At 42.6% G+C, this 24698-nt stretch overlaps 1 protein-coding gene across 1 annotated transcript in view; it reads left to right on the top strand.

The window, feature by feature from the left end:
* dnal1 (dynein, axonemal, light chain 1) overlaps positions 1 to 24698 on the top strand; it is a 101175-nt gene that overhangs the window by 70506 nt on the left and 5971 nt on the right. Inside the window, exons 6-7 of the mRNA XM_072275234.1 lie at positions 3909 to 4035; positions 16118 to 16258. Of these exons, the coding sequence (XP_072131335.1) occupies positions 3909 to 4035; positions 16118 to 16258 (268 nt within the window). The remainder of the gene's footprint in view (positions 1 to 3908; positions 4036 to 16117; positions 16259 to 24698) is intronic.

The raw sequence follows: 24698 nt of genomic DNA, 5'->3' as shown, positions 1-24698 counted from the left end.
ACCAGCCAGGGAGTTGGAACTTTGATGTTGATGCATTGTCCTGATGTGTGCATGGAGGTCTGGACAGGTACGGAGAGTGGGAGAGCATTCCTGCCCCTGGAGTGAAAACAACGTGCCAGTTTTCCATCATGGGGAAGGCAGAGGAAAGGCAGGGCAGAATCAAGCAGTAGGTCATTTGGGAGCTTCTGATGGTGCCATTCCACAAGCTTACTGTCACCTGACTGCTCTGAAAACAAAGCAGTTGCCGGATTTGAGTTCTGGGGAAGTGGCCACCACTCAATGAGATGACCTGTGCATAGATACCGTTTGGTCAGCAATTGCAAAAGGGGATATGGCCCAAGCAGACAAGGTGCAACACTTTACGGTGTCTGTGCTACTGAGAGAATGGCCCAGATTCTATGGCGGGTCAGCATTTTTTCCCTCTATTATTGTGTATTGCATTGTACTGCTGTTGCATGGACAACAAATTTCACAACATATGCCGGAGAAATTAAACCGGATTCTGATTCTGATCTACTTCTCCACTTTTGCTGAGATGTTGGTACTGTCCTCTGCCTGGTGATTAATAGATTCCAAATACTAATATGTGTTTCAGCCATGATCTCTGGCTCCATGCATAGATTCCTATTTTAATCTTTATTTAGCCCAGCCCTCTTACTATCCATTTTTGTTAGTATAGAAGACATTGAGGTTTCTCTTGTTAACTTCAACACTCTAAAAGTCGAAGTCAGATTTATTGTCATATGCTCAAGTACTTGCAGCTGCATTCCAGGTACATAGCATCATACAAGCAGCATTCATAAGAAAAAGATAAAATAAGCATAAATTATACAGAATTTTTACAAGAAAGGATATAATTAGAACAAAAATGTCAATTTTGTGCAGTGTTCAAAGTAGTAATGCTAAATTGTAGTGATTAAGGCTATGGCAGTTGGTCAGGAATCAAATGTTTGCAGAGAAGTAGTTGGTTCTTAAACTTGGTGGTGTGAGATTTAATTCTCTGTACCTCCTACCTGATGGTATCTGCAAGAAAAGAGGATGGCTCAGAGTCATCTTCTTTCTCTCTGACCTTTTATTAACTTTTCCACTTTGTTTTCTATATTTAGCCTGGTGTCTCCATTTGTATTATGAGACCTTAAGATATAGGAGCATAATTAGGCCATTTGGCCGATTGAGTCTGCTCTGCCATTCCATCATGATGATCCATTTTTCCTCTCGGCCTCAATCTCCTGCTTTCTCGCCTCAAACAATCAAGAATCTATCAACTTCTGCCTTAAATATACCTAATGACTGGACCTCCACAGCTGTATGTGGAAACAAATTCCATAGGTCCACCACTCTGGCTAAAGAATTTCGTCCTCATCTCCTTTCTAAAAAGATGCCCTTCTATTTTGAGGCTGTGTCCTCTGATCCTAGACTCTCCCACCATAGGAAATATCCTCTCCACATCCACTCTGTCAAGACTTTTCAACATTCGATAGGTTTCAATTAGCCCACCCCTCATTCTTCTGAATTCTAGTGAATACAGGCCCAGAGCCATCAAACACTCTTCATATGACAAGCGATTCAATCCTGGACAATCTGGCAATAAAAACCTATCTTTGACCTCTGATGTTTCAGTCTGATGCCATTCAATGGTGTACATGTTCTTTCTTTAGTATTATCTACTGCTCCTATTCCTTTGTCCATCTTCTACTTATTGCTAACACTGTATGCTGATGCTTTAGACATCTGCTATGAATGTAAAACAGTCATTGGAACATAACGGTGCAGTAAACGTAGGTATCATAATCAAACTTAATTTCAAAAATAAAACATTAGTCTAGTGTCTGAAGACAAATAAAGTAACCCAAACAAAATTAGTATTTTAGGGCCAGCAAGATACTACCAATTCCAAATTGCCATTAATTTTGCTTTAGTGGATCTATATATATCATACACAAAGCATAACATTTTCAGGCTAATCTACTCTGAGAAAAGTTTGGAAATACCTGAAGTTGTCATCAGATCACTAATATCCAGAAGCAACATTGGAGCAAATTGCAAACTGTAGCTAGTGGAGGAGTAAGAAATTCCAGACTGCAGCTTCAGATTTTCATGTAGGAGACCTTCAGTTTTGTAGAGTGAGTGAGAAAGATTAATACTGCCTGTTTCACAAATGTTACAGCCGCAAAGTCTACGTCATTTAAATAACAGCACAGCTTCACTCCTGTTCCAAGTTTATAAAAAGAATGTCTTATCAGTTATAAAAAGAGTCCATAATAATGGGCATTTCATTCATTGGATTTTTATTGCATTTATTTAGTTAATATATGAATCATTTAATCTGTCTAGTGGTATCTCTAACTTAAATTCATCTGAGAACGGTTCTTGGTTACATCTAAATTGCCCATCTCACAATTAAGGGAATACAAATTTAGCATATTCAGTAAACACTTGAAAGATTCAGCAAGCCAGACAACACTTGTGGAGCAAGAAACAGAATAATGTAAACACGAGGAATTCTGCAGATGCTGGAAATACAAGCAACACACATCAAATTTGCTGGTGAACGCAGCAGGCCAGGCAGCATCTCTAGGAAGAGGTACAGTTGACGTTTCGGGCCGAGACCCTTGTCAACTGTACCTCTTCCTAGAGACGCTGCCTGGCCTGCTGCGTTCACCAGCAACTTTGATGTGTGTTAACAGAATATTGTTTCAGGTCAATGATCTTTCATCAGAACTGGAAAAAGTTGGAAAGCAATATACTTAATTTACAGGTGGAAGTGATTTGCATAAGGAATGTTTGAAATTGGATGGAGATTGGGTGATTGAAATGGTGGTAGAGCAGAGGGGAGAGAAGGTTATTCATTACTATCTATGTAACTCTCTCGCTCTCGAGATTGTTGCGAATTCTCAGATCACAGAACTTAGGGGGGTGTGGAAGGAGAGGAGAGGGGGAGCGGTGCGACAGACTTTCAACACCATAAATCAACATGTTGTTTTGTTATGGCCTTCCGCCTCGCTGTGAAAGGGGACACCTCTTTTTCCCTCTATTAGAGAGAGAGCCTGTGGCAGGTCGACTTGTTGGGTGAACAACTAGTTTTTGTCGTACTCCTTATCATGGTCTTTATGGGGGGGCCTTGCTATTGCTTATTTGGTGAGTAGAGGGTGCTGATGCTTTTTTGTGAAAATGGGTGGAAGTAGGGGAGGATTGTTGCTTTGCTGCTTGTGTGTGGGGGGGGAGTTGGAGGGGGCTTTGGGGTCTAATGTTCTAACTGTCTTTCATTCTTTGGGGAACTCCAGTTTTCATGGATGTCTGGGAAGAAAAAGAATATCAGGATGTATATTGTATATATTTCTCTGGTATTAAATGGAACTATTGAATCTATTTTCATAATTTAAACCTCTCCATTTTGATACCAGTCTAATGACTGCACAGCAACCCCTTACAAAACCAATATATCAGAAACATGGTGTGCAGAACTAGAAGTTGTGCTTCGGATGTTTACCATACAAATTTTTATTAACATATTTCCATGCGTGGTAACCCAGTCCCCTGAGAAAAAGAACAATATTTATTTCTTCTCTAGATTTCTCACCCTAAAACTCTGCATTTCCTCCTCTTTTACTTTCCTTCCTTCTTTTGATGCTCATCTTGTAAAGATGGTTACTTTGTTTATATTAATTTTCTTTTGTACCTGTCCACTAGCTTTTAGCTATTCTTAAATGTACCTTGCCTTGTGGATTAACTTCAATATTCTGCCAGCCTGCCTATTTTCCTATTTAACTTTCAAATCCTTTTGCACTGCTAGACTCCACAGGAATGAAATAATTGTTATTTGATCATTAAATGTTGGTACAAAGAAACGAGTGAAGCTTCCTAGCATTATGTACATTTGCTGTTGTAATCAGTTTGACTTTCTGCAGGAGGCAGTTGGGGAGACATTGGAAGAATTGTGGATATCGTATAACTTAATAGAGAAGCTTAAAGGAATTCATGCTATGAAGCAGCTACAAGTACTATACATGTCGAACAACCTAGTGAAGGATTGGGGTACGTTCCATGTCTTTTTTTTTTAAGAAAAACTTGCATTTCTTCAGAGCATATAATAACATCAAAACATAAAAATGCTTTATCGTCAATGAAATATTTTTGAAATACAGCCTCTGTTCTCATGCAAGAAGCAGGATGACCGATTTGTGTTTGATGTGATTCAACACTCATGGTTGACAATAAATATTGGTCAGTATAGCAGCAAAAACTCACCTAGCGCCCTTCAAAATAGTGTAAGTTAGTCCTTTATGGGAACATTTGCACTTCACTAGCAAACAATACTGTTTCTTTGGCCCTTAAAGCTATGATTGAGTCCTCCATACAAAAGTTTCTTCTTAGAAATACCACACAGTAACAGGCCATTCTGATCCAATGAGCCTGCACTGCCAGTTACACCCACATAATGAATTACCCTACTGACCCATATTCTTCAACGAGCCTGCACTGCCAGTTACACCCACATAATGAATTACCCTACCGACCCATATTCTTCAACGAGCCTGAACTGCCGATTACACCCTTATAGTGTTTTACCTTACTGACCCATATTCTTCAACGAGCCTGCACTGCCAGTTACACCCACATAATGAATTACCCTACTGATCCATATTCTTCAACGAGCCTGCACTGCCAATAACACCTATATAGTGTTTTACCTTACTGACCCATTGTCTTCAACAAGCCTGCACTGCCAATTACACCCATATAGTGTTTTACCTTACTGACCCATATTCTTCAACGAGCCTGCACTGCCAATTACACCCACATAATGAATTACCCTACCGACCCATATTCTTCAACGAGCCTGCACTGCCAATTACACCTATGTAGTGTTTTACCTTACTGACCCATATTCTTCAACGAGCCTGCACTGCCAATTACACCAATATAATGAATTACCCTACTGATCCATATTCTTCAACGAGCCTGCACTGCCAGTTACACCCACATAATGAATTACCCTACCGACCCATATTCTTCAACGAGCCTGCACTGCCAATTACACCTATGTAGTGTTTTACCTTACTGACCCATATTCTTCAACGAGCCTGCACTGCCAATTACACCAATATAATGAATTACCCTACTGATCCATATTCTTCAACGAGCCTGCACTGCCAGTTACACCCACATAATGAATTACCCTACCGACCCATATTCTTCAACGAGCCTGCACTGCCAATTACACCTGTATAGTGTTTTACCTTACTGACCCATAGTCTTCAACGAGCCTGCACTGCCAATTACACCCACATAATGAATTACCCTATAGATCCATATTCTTCAACGAGCCTGCACTGCCAGTTACACCCACATAATGAATTATCCTACCGACCCATATTCTTCAACGAGCCTGCACTGCCAATTACACCAATATAATGAATTACCCTACTGACCCATATTCCTCAACGAGCCTGCACTGCCAATTACACCCATATAATGAATTACCCTACTGACCCATATTCTTTTTACATTATATGTCAATGATTTGGATTATGGAATTGATGGCTTTGTTGTTAAGTTTGCAGACAGTACGAAGATAGGTGGAGGAGCAGGTATTTTTGAGCAAATAGAGAGGCTACAGAAGGATGTAAACAAATCAGAAGAGTGGGCAAAGAAAAGGCATTTAGAATTCAGTGTTGGGAAGTGTATGGTCATGTCTCGGGGTACTTGGAAGGCACATGATAAAATAAGCCATAGTCAGCAAGTTTCCTCGAGGGAAAATCTTGCCTGACAAATCTGTTGGAATTCTTTGAAATAATAAGCAGCATAGACAAGGGAGAATCGGATGATGTTGTGTACTTGGATTTTCAGAAGGTCTTTGACAAAGTGCCACGCATGAGGCTGCTTAACAAGCTCCAAGCCCATGATGTAACAGGAAAGATTCTAGCATGGATAGAGCAGTGGCTGATTAGCAGGAGGCAAAGAGTGGGAATAAAGGGAACCTTTTCTGGTTTGCTGCCTGTGACAGGTGGTGTTCCACAGGGGTCTATGTTGGGACTGATACTTTTTACATTCTGTATCAGTGATTTGGATGATGGAATTGATGTCTTTGTTGCAAAGTTTACATATGATATGAAGATAGGTGGAGGGGCAGGTAGGTTTGAGGAAGTAGAGAGGCTACAGAAGGAGTTAGGCAGATTAGGAGAATGGGCAAACAAATGGTAGATGGAATATTGTGTTGGGAAGTGTATGGTCATGCACATTGGTAGAAGAAATGAAAGGGTTGACTATTTTCTAAATGGACAGCCTCCCGGATGGCCATATCTGCACCCGGTGTGTCAAGCTGCAGCTCCTAAGGGACCAAGTTAGGGAACTGGAGATGCAGCTCGATGACCTGCGCCTGGTCAGGGAGGTGATAGAAGGGAGTTATAGGCAGGTGGTTACGCCAGGGCCACAGGAGACAGACAAGTGGGTCACCTTTAGGAGGGGGAAGGGGAAGAGTCAGGTACTAAAGAGTACCCCTGTGGCTGTACCCCTTGGCAATAAGTACTCCTGTTTGAGTACTGTTCGGGGCGGGGGGGGGGGGGGGGGGACAGCCTACCTGGGGGAAGCGACAGTGGCCGTGCCTCTGGCACAGAGTCTGGCCCTGTGGTTCAGAAAGGTAGGGAAAGGAAGAGGATGGCAGTAGTGATAGAGGACTCTATAGTTAGGGGGTCAGACAGGCAATTCTGTGGTCGCAGGAAAGAAACTCGGACGGTAGTTTGCCTCCCAGGTGCCAGGGTCCGGGATGTTTCAGATCGAGATATCCTGCAGTGGGAGGGAGAACAGCCAGAGGTCTGGTACCAATGACATAGGTAGGAAAGGGGAAGAGGTCCTGAAAAAAAGAGTACAGGGAGTTAGGAAGAATGTTGAGAAGCAGGACCGCAAAGGTAGTAATCTCAGGATTACTGCCTGTGCCACACAACAGTGAGAATAGGAATAGAATGAGGTGGAGGATAAATGCATGGCTGAGGGATTGGAGCAGGGGGCAGAGATTCAGATTTCTGGATCATTGGGACCTCTTTTGGGGCAGGTGTGACCTGTATAAAAAGAACGAGTTGCACCTGAATCCCAGGGGGACCATATCCTGGCGGGGAGGTTTGCTAAGGCTACTGCGGAGAGTTTAAACTAAAATTGTTGGGGGGTGGGAACCGAACTGAAGAGACTGGGGAAGAGGAGGTTGGCTCACAAATAGAGAAAGCTTGAAGACAGTGCAAGAGGGAGGATAGGCAGGTGATAGAGAAGGGACGCGCTCAGACTGAAGGTTTGAGATGCGTCTATTTTAACACAAGGAGTGTTGTGAACAAAGTGGATGAGCTTAGAGCGTGGATCAGTACTTGGAGCTATGATGTTGTGGCCATTAGGGACTTGGATGGCTCAGGGACAGGAATGGTTACTTCGAGTGCCGGGTTTTAGATGTTTCAAAAAGGACAGGGAGGGAGGCAAAAGAGGTGGGGGCATGGCACTGTTGATCAGAGATAGTGTCACGGCTGCAGAAAAGGTGGACGCCATGGAGGGATTGTCTACTGAGTCTCTGTGGGGGAGGTTAGGAACAGGAGGGGGACAATAATTTGGTGTTTTTTATAGGCTGCCCAATAGTAACAGGGATATCAAGGAGCAGATAGGGAAGCAGGTCCTAGAACGGTGTAATAATAACAGAGTTGTCGTGATGGGAGATTTTAATTTTCCAAATATCGATTGGCATCTCCCTAGAGCAAGGGGTTTAGATGGGGTGGGGTTTGTTAGGTGTGTTCAGGAAGGTTTCCTGACACAATATGCAGATAAGCCTACAAGAGGAGAGGCTGTACTTGATTTGGTATTGGGAAATGAACCTGGTCAGGTGTCAGATCTCTCAGTGGGAGAGCATTTTGGAGATAGTGATCATATTTCTATCTCCTTTACAATAGTATTGGAGAGAGATAGGAACAGACAAGTTAGAAAAGCGTTTAATTGGAGTAAGGGAAATTATGAGGCTATCAGGCAGGAAATTGGAAGCTTAAATTGGAAACAGATGTTCTCAGGGAAATGTACGGAAGAAATATGGCAAGTGTTTAGGGGATATTTGTGTGGAGTTCTGCATAGGTGCGTTCCAATGAGACAGGGAAGTTATGGTAGGGTACAGGAATTATGGTGTACAAAGGCTGTAATAAATCTAGTCAAGAAGAAAAGAAAAGCTTACAAAAGGTTCAGAGAGCTAGGTAATGTTAGAGATCTAGAAGATTATAAGACTAATAGGAAGGAACTTAAGGAGAAAATTAGGAGAACCAGAAAGGGCCATGAGAAGGCCTTGACAGGCAGGATTAAGGAAAATCCCAAGGCATTCTACAAGTATCTGAACAGCAAGAGGATAAGACATGAAAGAATAGGACCTATCAAGTGTAACAGTGGGAAAGTATGTGTGGAACCTGAGGAAATAGCAGAGGTACTTAATGAATACTTTACTTCAGTATTCACCATGGAAAAGGATCTTGGTGATTGTAGTAATGACTTGCAGCAGACTGAAAAGCTTGAGCATGTAGATATTAAGAAAGAGGATGTGCTGGAGCTTTCGGAAAGCATCAAGTTGGATAAGTCGCTGGGACCGGATGAGATGTAACCCAGGCTACTGTGGGAGGGGAGGGAGGAGATTGCTGAGCCTCTGACGATTATCTTTGCATCATCAGTGAGGACGGGAGAGGTTCCGGAGGATTGGAGGGTTGCGGATATTGTTCCTTTATTCAAGAAAGGGAGTAGAGATAGCCCAGGAAATTATAGACCAGTGAGTGTTATTTCAGTGGTTGGTAAATTGATGGAGAAGATCCTGAGAGGCAGGATTTATGAACATTTCGAGAGGTTATAATATGATTAGGAATAGTCAGCATGGCTTTGTCAAGGGCAGGTCATGCCTTACGAGCCTGATTGAATTTTTTGAGGATGTGACTAAACACATTGATGAAGGAAGAGCAGTAGATGTAGTGTATATGGATTTCAGCAAGGCATTTGATAAGGTACCCCATGCAAGGCTTATTGAGAAAGTAAGGAGGCATGGGATCGAAGGGGACATTGCTTTGTGGATCCAGAACTGGCTTGCCCACAGAAGGCAAAGAGTGGCTGTAGACGGGTCATATTCTGCATGGAGGTCAGTCACCAGTGGAGTGCCTCAGGGATCTGTTCTGGGGCCCTTACTCTTTGTGATTTTTATAAATGACCTGGATGAGGAAGTGGAGGGATGGGTTAGTACGTTTGCTGATGACACAAAGGTTGGAGGTGTTGTAGATAGTATGGAGGGCTGTCAGAGGTTACAGTGGGACATTGATAGGATGCAAAACTGGGCTGAGAAGAGGCAGATGGAATTCAACCCAGATAAGTGTGAAGTGGTTCATTTTGGTAAGTCAAATATGATGGCAGAATATAGTATTAATGGTAAGACTCTTGGCAGTGTGGAGGATCAGAGGGATCTTGGGTCCGTGTCCATAGGACACTCAAAGCTGCTGCGCGGGTTGACTCTGTGGTTAAGAAGGCGTACGGTGTATTGGCCTTCTTCAATCGTGGAATTAAATTTAGGAGCCGAAAGGTAATGTTGCAGCTATATAGGACCCTGGTCAGACCCCACTTGGAGTACTGTGCTCAGTTCTGGTTGCCTCATTATAGGAAGGATATGGAAGCTATAGAAAGGGTGCAGAGGAGATTTACAAAGATGTTGCCGAGATTGGGGAGCATGCGTTATGAGAATAGGTTGAGTGAACTCGGACTTTTCTCCTTGGAGCGACGGAGGATGAGAGGTGACCTGATAGGGGTGTATAAGATGATGAGAGGCATTGATCGTGTGGATAGTCAGAGGCTTTTTCCCAGAGCTGAAATGGTTGCCACAAGAGGACACAGGTTTAAGGTGCTGGGGAGTCAGTACAGAGGAGATGTCAGGGGTAAGTTTTTTTACTCAGAGAGTGGTGAGTGCGTGGAATGGGCTGCCGGCAACAGTGGTGGAGGCGGATACGATAGGGTCTTTTAAGAGACTTTTGGATAGGTACATGGAGCTTAGAAAAATAGAGGGCTATGGGTAAGCCTAGTAATTTCTAAGGTAGGGACATGTTCAGCACAACTTTGTGGCCCAAAGGGCCTGTGTTGTGTTGTAGGTTTTCTGTGTTTCTATGGACAGAAAATATTTAAAAATCTGAGGCACAAAGGGACTTGCAAGTCCTTGTGTGGGATTCCCTAAAGGTTAATTTGCAGGTTGAGTCTGGTGAGGAAGGCAAATGCGATGTTACCACTCATTTCAGGAGGACTAGAATATAAAAGCAAGGTTGTAATGTTGAGACTTTATAAATCACTGGTGAAACCTTACTTGGAGTACTGTGAGCAGTTTTGAGCCCCTTATCTCAGAAAGGAAGTGCAGAAACTGGAGAGGGTTCAGAGGAGGTTCATGAAAATGATTCCAGGATTAAACGGCTTGTCATATGAAGAACGTTTGATGGCTCTGGGCCTCTATTGAATAGAATTTAGAAGAATGAAGGGGGACCTAATTGAAGTCTATCAGAAAGGCCTTGTTAGAGGGGATATGGAGAGGATGCTTCCTATAGTGGGACTGTCTAAAACCAGAGGATATAGTCTCAGAATAATGGGGGGGGGGGGTGTCCTTTTATAATGAAGATGAGGAATTTCTTTAGCCAGAGAGTATTGAATCTGTGGAATTCATTGCCACAGGCAGCTGTGAAGGCCAAGTCTTTAGGTATATTTAAGGCAGAGTTTGATAGATTCTTGATTGGTCAGGGCATAAAGGAATATGAGGGGGAAAGGCAGGAAATTGGGGCTGAGAGAAAAAAATGGATCAGCCATGATTAAATGGTGGAGCAGACTCGATGGGCCAAATGGTCTAATTCTGCTCCTATGTCTTATGGTCTTATGATCATGTATATCTTTGGAATGTGGGAGGAAACGAGCACCCACAGTAAACCCACGGGGAGAACATGGAAAGTCTTTACAGACAGTAGTGGGAAACTGTCTACAAATACTAATGAAACATAAGAAATGCTGCCTGACCTGCTGAGTTCCTCCAGCATTTTGTGTATATTATAAATACTAATGCAGATTGCAGGTCTCTGAATTCCCTCAGTATCCTGCAGTGTTGGAAACTGGGGTAAAATCTGTCTTTGGTTGTTATTAGAATCAGGTGTATTATCACCAGCATGTGACGTGAAATTTGTTAACTTAGCAGCAGCAGTTCAATGCAATACATAATTTAGCAGAGAGAGAAAAAAATAATAATAAATAAAACATAATAAATAAACAAGTAAATCAATTACGTATATTGAATAGATTTTTTAAAATGTGCAAAAACAAATACTGTATATTTAAAAAAAAGTGAGGTAGTGTCCAAAGCTTCAATGTCCATTTAGGAATCGGATGGCAGAAGAGAAGAAGCTGTTCCTGAATTGCTGAGTGTGTGCCTTCAGGCTTCTGTACCTCCTGCCTGATGGTAACAGTGAGAAAAGGGCATGCCCTGGGTGCTGGAGGTCCTTAATAATGGACTCTGCCTTTCTGAGACACCGCTCCCTAAAGATGTCCTGGGTACTTTGTAGGCTAGTGCCCAAGATGGAGCTGACTAGATTTACAACCTTCTGCAGCTTCTTTCGGGCCTGTGCAGTAGCCCCTCCATCCCAGACGGTAATGCAGCCAGTCAGAATGCTCTCCATGGTACAACTATAGAAGTTTTTGAGTGTATTTGTTCACATGCCAAGTCACTTCAAACTCCTAATAAAGTATAGCCGCTGTCTTGCCTTCTTTATGACTACATCGATATGTTGGGACCAGGTTAGATCCTCAGAGATCTTGATACCCAGGAACTTGAAACTGCTCACTCTCTCCACTTCTGATCCCTCTATGAGGATTGGTGTGTGTTCCTTCATCTTACCCTTCCTGAAATCCACAATCAGCTCTTTTGTCTTATTGACGTTGAGTGCCAGGTTGTTGCTGCGGCACCACTCCACTAGTTGGCATATCTTACTCCTGTACACTGTCTTGTCACCACCTGAAATTCTACCAACAATGGTTGTATCGTCAGCAAGTTTGTAGATGGTATTTGAGCTATGCCTAGCCACACAGTCATGTGTATACAGAGAGTAGAGCAGTGGGCTAAGCACACACCCCTGAGGTGAGCCAGTGTTGATCGTCAGTGAGGAGGATATGTTATCACCAATCCACAACTGTGGTCTTCCAGTTAGGAAGTCGAGGATCCAATTTACAAGGGAGGTACAGAGGCCCAGGTTCTGCAACTTCTCGATCAGAATTGTGGGAATGATGGTATTAAATGCTGAGCTATAGTTGATGAACAGTATCCTGACAGGTGTTTGTGTTGTAGGTGGTCTAAAGCCATGTGGAGAGCCATTGAGATTGCGTCTGCTGTTGACCTATTGCGGCGATAGGCAGATTGCAATGGGTTCAGGTCCTTGCTGAGGCAGGAGTTCAGTCTAGTCATAACCAACCTCTCAAAGCATAAATGCATGTAAGATTATCTGTTTTTGGTGTATCTGCCTCTGGGCTCTGGGCATTCCATTCTTGTGAATCAGTGGAATGAAGTGTGCTGAGACGGGTCCACCAGTCACAATTGTGGAGACCATAGCTGAATTTTTACCCTATAATGTGTTTTTTAAAACTCCAAGGAAATGTTACATTCATACTGGCTTTCTCAGCCCAATTTTAGGCTTGATTAAGCCACTTTGATGTGACTCCATCCTTAATCTTCCTTAACCTTTTTTTAAAAAAAGGAGCTATTAAGTTAAAAATATTTGAATATAATTATCTAGAAAATAGATTATGATTACAATTTTCTTTCTTGGTCCTCTGTGTATCTGAAGCATTGGAGCAGGGACAGATATGTACAGTGAGATACAATCCATATGCAACATTATTTCCTGGAAATTCAAGGGTACATATGCAGCCTGTGCCATCCATAAGCAACTCCTGTAAGAGCAGGCATTCTCAGCCCCTGCAGCACTCGCTTTTTATGTGACCTAAGGGTGATTTCTCAGAGTTTACCAAGAGCTTCTATGAACCCAGTTCAGGTTTGTAGCTTTTGAGTGATTTATTTGCTTGACTTTCCCAAGGCAGCACTTCCACTGAGCTCCCAGCACTTATCCAGGCCCCATCCACCCACTAATTATGATTAAATTACTTATCTGGCAAACAAGAGTTCTGGACCATTGTTCCATTTCCACTATGAATGCTGGGAAATTTAAATTAAACAAGTATATCTTGAATAAAAATAATAAATTTCTTTCAGTAACAATAACCACGAAGCTAATGGTTTTGCTGTAAAGATCCATCTGAGTTCCAACCTGCAATTTAAGTTTAGTAAATAATCTAGAATTTAAACAAATCTAGTCATTAGTAATGATACATAATTTCCACCACTATCCCTGGCTATATATAGCAATATTGTACAGCTGGTCTAACTAGTTTGTTAGGAGATTGCTTACTGCCTCTTGTATAGTCTTTGTATGCTGTTATCACACTACTGTATTACAGATTCACAAGTTTAGCCCTCCATTTTTATGTTGGCTCAGTGCTACTGACATGTTCAATTCCAGTCACAACTCTTGGTCAAATAAAGTGTGCACAAAACAACATCCAAGCATGGACTGGAAAAGTGACAAGTAATATTTATGTCAAAGAAATGTAGGCAAGAAGGAATCTAATCTCTGACCCTTGACAGTTAATAGCATTACTATTGCAGTGTTTTCACTATCAATGATCTGGGGCTCAGTACTGATGAGAAACTCAGTCCAAGTTTCTAGCACGAAGAAACCAAGGATTTAGGTGCAAGGGAACACCATCACATGCAAGTCTTCTCCAAGTCACGTGCCATCAAGGCTTTGAAATATATTAGTGTTCCTTCCTTGTAGCATTATCCAAATCCCGGGTCCTCCCTATCTATCTGGATTACTGGAACCAGTATGACTACAATGTTTACAAAGGTGGCTCACTACCATCTTCTCAAGGACAATTAGAGATGGAAATAGACTCTGGAATTGCTAGAGACATGCAGATCCTGAAAATTAATCTATATTGCTAGAGTAAAGAGGTTTACTGATTATATAATGCCTTGGTGAACATGCACCTGGAGTATTGTGTACAGTTTTAGTTTATCTTTAAAAAAAAAACAATATATTTGCCATGCAGGAGTGCAGTGGAGATTCACTGGATAAGTTCCAGGGATATCAGGTTTGTTATGAGTTGAGATGAAGTGGATCTCTGAGGCAGCTCATCACTACCTTCCTGAGCAAAATTCCTGGGGATTCTCTTGGCTGAGGAGTACTAAACTAAGGCTCGGCTTGTTAGAATAAAGGGCTGAGTTGAAACCAGCTGAGAGGGAAGATAGATGGGTGGGGTTGAAGTGAGAAGCTGGGAGGTGGTAGGTAGGAAATGTAAATGGCTGAAGAAGATGAATTCTGACAGGACAGGGGAGTGGACCATGAGAGAAAGGGAAGGAGGAAGGGCATCAGGGTAAGGTGAAGGTCAGGCAAGGAGAAGAGCAGGGATAAGAGAGGGGCCACAATGGGGAATGGAAAAAGGAGGGGAAGGGGGTGTGAAATTACCAGAAGTTAGAGAAATCAATATTCATGCTGTCAGGTTGGAGGCTACCCAGATGGATTGCGAGGTGTTGCTCCTCTAACCTGAGAGTGGCCTCATCGTGGCAGTAGAGGTGACCATAGATTGACATGTCAGGATAGGAATAGGCAGTGGAATTAAAATGGTTGGCTGGGAAATCCTGCTTGTGTGGGGGCAGCAAAGGTCCTTGACAAAACGGTATCCTAACATGGCTCTTTATTCCTCTCCAGAGATGCTGCCTGACTCCTGAATTCCTCCAGAATTTTGCCCATCAAGACTGCTCTGCCATTTCATCTTGGCTGATCCATTTCCCTCTCAGCCCAAATCTCCTGCCTTCTCCCCATAACCCTCCATGTCCTGACTAATCAAAAATCTGTCAACCTCTACCTTAAATATACCCAATGACCGGCCTCCACAATGGCCTGTGGCAACAAATACAAATTCTATAGATTCACCACTCGCTGGCTAAAGAAATTCCTCTTCATCTCCGTTCTAAATGGATGTCCCTCTATTCTGAGGCTGTGCTCCACAATAGACTATATACAAACTTAGCATTTGTAATATCACAGCAATCACTGCAAATCTTGTGGCATTCTGCATATATAAAGTAGCTATTTAAATGCTTGCATTTAAGAAAATGACAGGTTTATGCTCCAGGCGTATTTTTGGCATTTATGTTTGTAGAGCATAAAATTCTCTATCAGTAACATGAGGTGTTAAATCTCCCTTTTTTGTTCCACTTTCTGCCCAGTGCACAAGGCCAGTTGGCCCCTTGAGACTTCTTTGCCACTTCTCTGACTTTAACTTTGGCTATGCATTCCTATGTTAGCATTTCAACCCCTTCTCACCCTCCCCCCACCTTCCCACCCACCAACCTTGACTGACAAGACTCTGTCTACATCTACTTTAAAAGGGTCAAACATTCCTCTTGGAATGAGCTTTGAGGAAAGGGTCCAAAGATTCATGACCTGCTGAGAGGAAAATATGCACATCATTTGCCTTAAATTTTTAGACTCTCCTAAAAAGGGGATGCTTGCTCTTGTAGGTTCTCCCACAAGAGGAAGCATCCCCTGTGTCAGAGCTCCTCAGGATTTTGTATGCAATGTGCAGGAGAGCATAATAACCATTAGGCAACTATTTACCCCCTCTGACTTGGACTGCCTTACCTCTTTGAAGAAATATTAATTCCGGTGAGGGTGCAGGTAATGAATTTTTATTTCTTCATAGGATAGCAATTAGTTACCAACTTCCTTATCAAACTCTCCTCTCCCTCAGCACTGCCCACTCCCTAACCTTGCCACTCCTCTCTATCCCTACCTACCCCATCTTTCTTCCCCTTACCCACCTCCTTGCCCTCTTATTCCCCCAGTCAATCCCCTCTACTTGCCCCCAATCTTGCACAGTCACCCACTTCCGACACCCCCATTGTCAGCTACCCCCCGCCACTCCCTCTCTCACCATCCACCTCAACCCTCTACCTGCACTCAGTTTCTCATAATTGTCTTGTTGCCTTTAGCTGAGTTTAGCAAGCTAGCCGATCTTCCTAACCTGGTTGACCTTGTATTTGTGGGGAACCCATTAGAAGAGAAGTATTCGTCTGAAGGCACCTGGGTGGATGAAGCAACAAGGAGACTCACCCGGCTGAAAAAACTGGATGGTATGTCAATTAGGCCAATACGTACTTCATAATGGGCATAGAAGGAGGCTGTACTGCCTATTGAAAATATATGTTAGCTAATGGTCCCAAAATGTCTATTAACTATCCTACCCTGATCCTCCCTTTAGTCACCTGTATGGGGCTGGAATTGCCAGTGGTCTTAGGATGTGGGGAAAGTATGGGCCTTTACAGTTGAACGCATTGCAACCAATGGTGCAGTTAGGGGCTTGTACGTAAGTGACGCATTGGGAAAAAGCAGCAATCTTGGAGATGGGGCTGAAGGAGGGTACTGAAAAAGGAGGAATGAGTTTGTGGATCTAATTTAAAACTAAGATTTTATATCTGAAGATATTGGGATCTGTGGGTGAAGGGGTTGGATATAAAATTCAATGCAAGCAGTAAATCTTTAGCTTAGTTTATGACAGATATAAAGTAGAAGCCTAGCAGGTTGAAAGTTACAGTGGTGAGCAAGACCAATCTTAAAACAATACATCTTTAAAACTGCCACACAGTGGTTGAATCAGGTTTGTTGATATTCCTTTCTGGCAAGTAAGGGTCACACTCACTGATACTTTGCAAAGATGATGAAGGTAGATCTTAGTAATCAGCCGGAGGATTTCAGTATGTAGTGTACTATGCATCGTTCATGTGAGATGTAACTCATATCTGCTTCACCTGTTGTACAACCTGAAGGCTTCTCAATTCAACAGATGGATAGTATGTCCTTGGACAAAGAGGGAAGGAGGGATCCACTGCCTAATCAATTCCTCATGGTGCTCAGGCATTGAAGGCTCTGGCAAGTTCCTACAAGAAATTCTGAAGATACTGGAAATCTGAAGCAACACGCACAGCAGGTCAGGCAGCACCACTGGAGAGGATTAAACAGTGGATATTTCATGCCCCGACCCTTCATTGGATGAAACATCAACTGCTTACAAAGAGAAAATGAAGCATGAGGATCCAGTCCAGAAAGTCATACAAGGCTGCTGTGAGGTGACCCTGACCGATACAGGAAATCCACACTCCGTGGCCTCTTAATTAGGCACATCTGCACACCTGCTTGCTATTGCAAATATCAGCCAATCATGTTGCCATCACCCTAATGCAGAAAATCATGCAGACAGAGTCAAGAGGTTTGAGCAGCCTCCAACTTGATGGCATAAACATCAATTTCTCGAACTTCTGGTAATTGCCCCCACCCCTTCACCATTCCCCATTCCTGTTTCCCTCTCTCACCTTATCTCCTTACCAGCCCATCATCTCCCTCTGGTGCTCCTCCCCCTTCCCTTTCTTACATGATCGTCTACCCTCTCCTATCAGAATCCCCCTTTTCTGCCACTTTATCGTTTTCACCTATCAATTTCCCAGCTCTTTACTTCACCCCTCGCCCTCTCCCAGTTTCACCTATCACCTACTAACTTGTACTTCTACCTCCCCTCCCCCCCACCTTCTTGCTCTAACTTCCCATCTTTTTTCTTAAGTCCTGATGAACGGTCTCTGCCTGAAACGTTGACTGTTAACTCTTTTCCATAGATGCTGCCTGGCCTGCTGAGTTCCTCCAGCATTTTGTTTATGTTGCTTATAAAGATTTAGTTGTCATTCAGACCAAACATCAGAATGTAGAAGAAATGTGATCTAAGTGACTTTGACCATGGAATAAATGTTGGTGCCAGATGGGGTGATTTGAGTATCTTAAGCTGCTCATCTGGAACCTTCACACACAACAGTCTCTAGCGTGTACAGAGAATGGAGCGAAAAACAAAAAGCATCAAGTGAGCAGCAGTTCTGTGGGCAAAAACACCATGTTAATGAGGGAGGTCAGAGGAGAATGGCCTGACTGGTTCAAGTTGACAGGAAAGTGGCAGTAACTCCAATAACAATTTACAACTGTCATGTGCAAAAGAGCATCTCTTCTTCTGGAGAGTGAAGTTCCAGTAAGTGCCTGGCCGGATGGAGTTCCGAGCTGTGTTCTCAGATCCTATATAGATCAGCTACTTTAAAAAGGTCATAATGATGGTGGCACCTCAGAAGAATAAGGCAGTAACTGCCAACTGGTGGCTCTGTCATCCATCATCAGGAAGTCGTTCAAAAGGTAGCCTCGCAGACGACCTCGACCCACTGCATTTCACCTACAGCTGAAATGGATCCACAGCAGACACCATCTCTCTGGCCCTAGACTCATCTCTGGGAAATCTGGATAACAAAGACATCTGTGTCAGACTTACGTTTGTTGACCATAGCTCCATCTTCAAGACCATAAATTTCATATAAACTCACCTCCAAAGTCCTAGATCTAGGGGGTAACAGGAGGCCAGAATTAAAAAGGGTGATGAATACAGGTCTGAAGGTGCTATAGTTGAATGCACACAGTATACAGAATAAGGCAGATGATCTTGTAGCGCAGTTAGAGATTGGCAGGTATGAGATTGTGAGCATCTCTGAGTCGTAGTTGAGAGCTTATCATCCAAGGATATGAATTGCATTAAAAGGACATGCAGGTAGGCATAGGGGTGGGTAGCTCTGTTGATTAAAAAAAATTAAATCAAATCCTGAGAAAGAGGTGACATAGGATAGGAAGATGTAGAATCCTTGTAGGTAAAGAAACTGCAAGGGTGAAAAGACCCTGATGGGTGTGATATACCATCCTCCCAACCATAGCCAAGATGTGGGCTACAAATTACAACAGGAGGCAGAAAAGGCATGTAAAAAGGGCAATGTTGCAATAATCATGGGGGATTTCAATAGGCAGGTAGATTGGGGGATATCAGGTTAGTGCTGGATCCCAAAAGAGAGGGAATTTGTAAAATGTCTATGAGATGGCTTTTTAGGGCAGCTTGTGGTTGAGCACTGTAGGGGAACAGCAGTTCTGGATTGGGTATTATGTAATGATATAGATTTGATTAAGAGGGTAAAGGGACCCTTAGGAGGCAGTGATCATTGGAAAGGGGACACAGTAGTGTACTTAGTATTTCAGTAATATTGTAAATGCATTGTTTGATTAAGCATGCTTTATTTGTTTGCATCTTTCATTATGGGTTATATGTAAGACGTATGTGACTGGCATACGTCATTACGCCACCATATCACATGGGAATGTCTCACTAAACAAAAGGTAAGAAAATCTAAATAGGCAAGTAACCTGGGTTCCTGTGTTTTTCTTTCGATTAATTTCTGGAGTCACAAACATTACAGTGGCGACTGAATGACGTATACTGAATGAATGCACAGTATTTTGAAACAAAAGAAATAGCCAATGAAAAATGAGCACCATTGTTACTGAGTGCAATATGTGGGAAAGCATACAGTTTGCTTAGAAGTTTAACTGCTCCAACTGAACCCACAGAAATGAACTTTGCTGATGTCATGAACATAATGCAAGAACATTTAAAACTGAAACCATTGTTGATTACAGAACGCTTTACGTTTCATAAGCGGAATCAAAAGGAAGGGGAGTCCATTTCAGCTTATGTGGCTGAATTGAAGAAGTTGAACATTGTCAGTTCAGTAACAGGCTTAATGATGCACTGAGAGATCATTTAGTTTGTGGAATCTTACAAGAAAGCATTCAAAAATTGCTCCTAACTGAAGCATGACTGACATTTATCAGAGCAGTTGAAATCACTGTAGCAATGGAATGGGCACCCAAAGACGCAATTGAGTTGCAGTTGAGAATGAAATTGAGCTCGATCAAAAATGCCATTTCTGAACAAAAACCTGCCTGGCCGAACAAACTGCTGTATCATTGTGGCAAGGGCTCACATACAACAGACCAATGTAGGTTGATGTCAAACAATAAAACTTTCAGAAAATGCAACAAAGTAGAATACATACAAAGAGCATGTTGGGCAGACAAAAATAAATGGACTGCACAGGGAAGAGAAAAAGATAAAAAGAAAAGTTGCAGTTTCTAAAAGAGCACTAATCTGCATGCTGTTGATGAAAACTTTGATTATGATGATGAGAGTGACTGAGGACTGATTAGCATTTAGATTTACAATATGAAACCTAATAATAGACCAGCACCAGAAGTGAATTAGGATTCTAATTTCCCTGCAGATATCAAATTAGATAGATAGACAGATTGATACTTTATTGACCCTAAAGGAAATTACGGAAACTAAGAACTTGTAGGAAAAAATAACTCCCGTGGGAATGACATTCTTAACAGTGAAGTACAGCAACCAACAAGCCTCGTGTGTTAAAAACAGAGAGCCAGCATTGTAGGACTATTTGCCTAAGACAACTACAACTTGATTGGAGATCCATCCACCATTTGCCTGCCACATCCCCTGCAATGGAGTCAACTGAAAGTGAATTAAAAAGGTCCTGGATGATGCCACAGTAGTGCTCAAGGATGGCATTGGAAAACTCAAACATATCAAGGGTACAATAGTGCTAAATGAAAATGGAGCCTATGGACAATGTCAGTCCTCCCAGTACCTAAGAAGGAGGGTCTGTCAGGATCTGTGGTGATTTGAACATCACCATCAACCCAGTACCTCTGTCCAGGATAGAGGATATTTTGCAAACCTTTCTGGAGGGAAACAGTTTAGCAAAGTGGACTTAACTGAGGCCTGCCTACAGATGACTGGAAGAAGTGTACATCCATAGCATCTGTCACCATACAAAGTCACAAAATCTTTATCGCTCTAATAGGCTTAGTTTTGGAATAACGTCTGCACTGTGGTAGAAACCTGCAAACCAGGTGCTGCAAAGCCTGCCCAGACACAGTGTTTGGTGAATGACATCATTATTACCAATAAAATGACAAGCAACAGCTCCAAGATCTCAATATTGAGGATTGAAATTATGGCCTCAGAGCATGACACAACAAGTGTGGATTCTTTAAACATTTCAAACCATTGATGCAACAAGTCTGCTGAGAAAATTCAAGCAGTGGTAGCTACCCCAAGGCCAAATGATGTGTCAGAGCTGCAGTCCTTTTTAGGATTTGTCAATTACTACAACAGGTTCCTGCCAAACCTGACTACTTTGCTCCATCACTTGAACTCATTACTACAGATTAGGAAGAAATGGCAATGGGCAAAGCTGCGTGAGGTGGCTTTCAAAAAGCCAAAGGAAATGTTGATGTCAGACACTGTACTCACAGATTATGATCCACATTGTCCACTGAAGCTTGCCTGTGATGCCTCACCTTGTGGTGCAGGTGCAGTCATGTCACATGTCATGAGTGATGGAAGTGAATGCCCCAAAGCCTTTGCATCACATTCCCTTACCAATGCAGAGTAGCCTCTCTACTTCCTCAAAACTACCTACCCTTCCACTAACCTTCATATCGTCTGCGAACTTTCTAACAAAGCCATCAATTCCATAATCCAAATCATTGACATATAACATAAAAATAATCTGTCTCAACACAGACCCCTGTGGAACACCACTAGTCACCAGCTGCTAGTCAGAAAAGGCTCCCTTATTCCAACACATTGCCTCCTGCCAATCAGCCACTGCTTTATCCATGCTAGAATCTTTCCTGTAATACCATGGGCTTGTAACTTGTTATTTCTTCAATGAATTCCAATAGATTTGTCAGGCAAGATTTTCCCTTGAGAAAACCATGCTGACTACAACCTGCTTTATCATCTGCTTCCAAGTATCCTGAGAGCACATCCTTAATAATCAACTCCAAAATCTTCCCAACCACTGAGGTCAGACTAATGGACCTATAGTTTACTTTCTTCTGCCTCTGTCCCTTCTTGAAGAGTGGATTGACATTTGCAATTTTCTAGTTTTCCAGAACATAGTGATTCTTGAAAGGTATCCCTGCCTTTCCACGTCCTGCAAGAAGAGCATTCAAGTAACCTTCCTGGCATCTCTGCATACCTGGCTGAGCAGATGATGAGGTCTGACTCTGTCCACTCAGATGATGGCCATTGCATTTGCCCTGACCTCCTTTAATTTGCTCTTGCTAATCAATCCCAAATGCCAGTTGTTTGTTGGTGAAAGCTATTTTTCCACTGTAGCGACCCGCTGCTGTCTTTTGTACTTGAGCACAGTGGACCTGATTGAAGTTTCCCCCTCTCAAATTTTAAGATCTCCTGATTGTCTGCTGGTCAAAGCTCTTTTTTGCTGTAGCGAGCCGTTGCTGTCTTTTGTACTTGGGCAGTGGACCTGATTGAAGTCACCTCCTCTCAAAACTTCCGACATCCAGACTGGTCGTTGGTCAGAGCTCTTTTTAAAGCAATAATTAAAACATTGAATATGGAAAGGCCTGGATAGAGTGCATGTGGAAAGGATGGTTCCTATAGTGGGGGTTGTCTAGGAGCAGAGAACATGCCTTAGAATTGAGAGAGGTCCATTTAGAACAGAGATGAGGACAAATGGTGGTGAATCTGTGAAACTCATTGCCACAGACTGCTTCAGGCCAAGTCATTGGGTATATTTAAGGTGAAGGGTTGATAGGTTCTGGATAAATCATGACATCAAAGTTTAAGGGGAAAAAGCAGGAGAATGGGGTTGAGAAGGATAATAAATCAGCCACAATGGAATGACAGAACAGACTTCATGGGCGGAATTGCCTAATTCTACTCCTAGGTGTTATGGACATGTCACCCCCTCTGTGTAATTGGATTCTTGACTTCCTAACTAATTAAAACAACAATTTGTTATGACCTTTTGCTGCTGGTCAGTGTCCTCAGCCCCTTACTTTACTCTGTGTACTCTCAACCATTTGGCTAGATTTTACTCTAAATCCATCTGCAACTTTGCACCTGACACCACAGTGGTGGGCCAGACCTCAAACAATGACAAGACAGTGCAGAAAAGGGATGTAAAGCCAGTAACATGGTATCAAAACAACAGCCTTTCATTCTATGTCATCTGGAAATTGACTTCAGGAAGTGGGGTAAAGTACCCTGTCTGTGTCAATGGTGCTGGGGTGGAGATGCATGTAAATGTCATCAATAATTTGTTCTGATCCCGTCTAGTAGCTTCTATGGCTATGAAAGCATGTCAGCTCCTCTTCTTCCTCAGGTGACTAATGAAATTTACATGTTTCTAAAGACCATCTCTGGGATTTTGCTGTGCACCAAAAGCTTGAGGATATGTACCACTGGGTTCAAAGGTGGTTTCTATTCCACTGTAATCAGACTCTGAATGGACTCTGTGTAAAATAAAGATGAAGTCTTGATCTCTTAATCTACCTTATCATGGCCTTTGCACTTTCTCTGTATCTGCAACGTTATGTTTTGTATTCTCTTTTCCTCTTGCAGTACCTCAACGTAATTGCCTATGGAATGGCTGGATATCATGCAGACAAAAACGTTTCACTGTCTTGTGGTATGTGGTAATCATAATCTAATTCGTCGTCGTCATGGCTATCCTTCAAGGTTGAGGAGGATGGTCTTCGTTCTGTTGATCTACTTATGGGCTCTCAAGTGGCTTATGAGTCCAATCTTGGCTTTGAAAGTTCTTCCGCATCCAGGACAGGTAGTTCTAGATGGCAGATCGGGTTTTGGTTGTTGCTGCCTCTCTTTCCATTTTCTTCTCTTTTCTTCTAATTCTGCACACCTGTTGGCTTCGAAATTTGCTGTTCCTTCTTGGATGATGGCTTGCCAGAGTCTCCTGTCCTTGGCATTGGTTTCCCAATTGTTGATGTCGATGTTACATTTCTTCATGTTGGCTTTTAAGATGTCTTTGAATCTCTTCTGTTGTCTGCCTCTTTTACATTTGCCTTCTTTAAGCTGGGAGTAGAAGATTTGTTTCGGCAGATGTTCGTCTTTCATCCGAACAACATGACCTCTCCATCTCAGTAGGTTCTTGATGACGTAAGCTTCAATGCTTGTTGTTTTTGCTTCACTTAGCACGCTGACGTTGGTTCTTCTATCTTCCCAGGTGATATTTAAGATGATTCGAAGACAGCGTTGATGGAACTTTTCAAGTGCCTTCAGATGTCATCGGTATGTTGTCCAGGTTTCTGATGCATACAGGAGCGCTGGGATTACCACTGCTTTGTACACTAACATTTTTGTGTCTGTTCAGATGTCACGATCATGAAAGACTCGGAGACGTCCAAAAGCTGTTCCAGAACATTGGAGGAGAGTTGACTTCCAAGATATGGAAAGTGGTCCATGTTTTCCAGGGTTATTTCACCAAGTTGAATTGATGGTTCTATCAGATTTGTCTCAGTTGGTGACAGTTGATAAGTGATCTCAGTCTTCTTGGAAAGTCCAAGTTTTGTGTATGCACGGTTGAAGGCAGCCAGAATCTGTTGTAGGTGGTCTTCTGAAAGAGCTGCAACACTGTTGTCATCTGCGTATTGGAACTCGATGAGGGAGCTCGTGGATGTCCTCGTTTTGGACTTGAGACAGGCAAGATTGAAAAGTCTGCCATCTGTTCTGTAGGCAATTTCGATTCCCGGGAGTAGGTCGTCCTTGATAATGTGGATGATTGTCACAATAAAGATGGTGAACAAAGTTGGGGC

This window comes from Mobula birostris, chromosome 1 (genome assembly GCF_030028105.1).
Source record: "Mobula birostris isolate sMobBir1 chromosome 1, sMobBir1.hap1, whole genome shotgun sequence".
Classification (NCBI taxonomy): domain Eukaryota; kingdom Metazoa; phylum Chordata; class Chondrichthyes; order Myliobatiformes; family Myliobatidae; genus Mobula; species Mobula birostris.
This window is presented reverse-complemented; position numbering and strand designations above follow the sequence as displayed.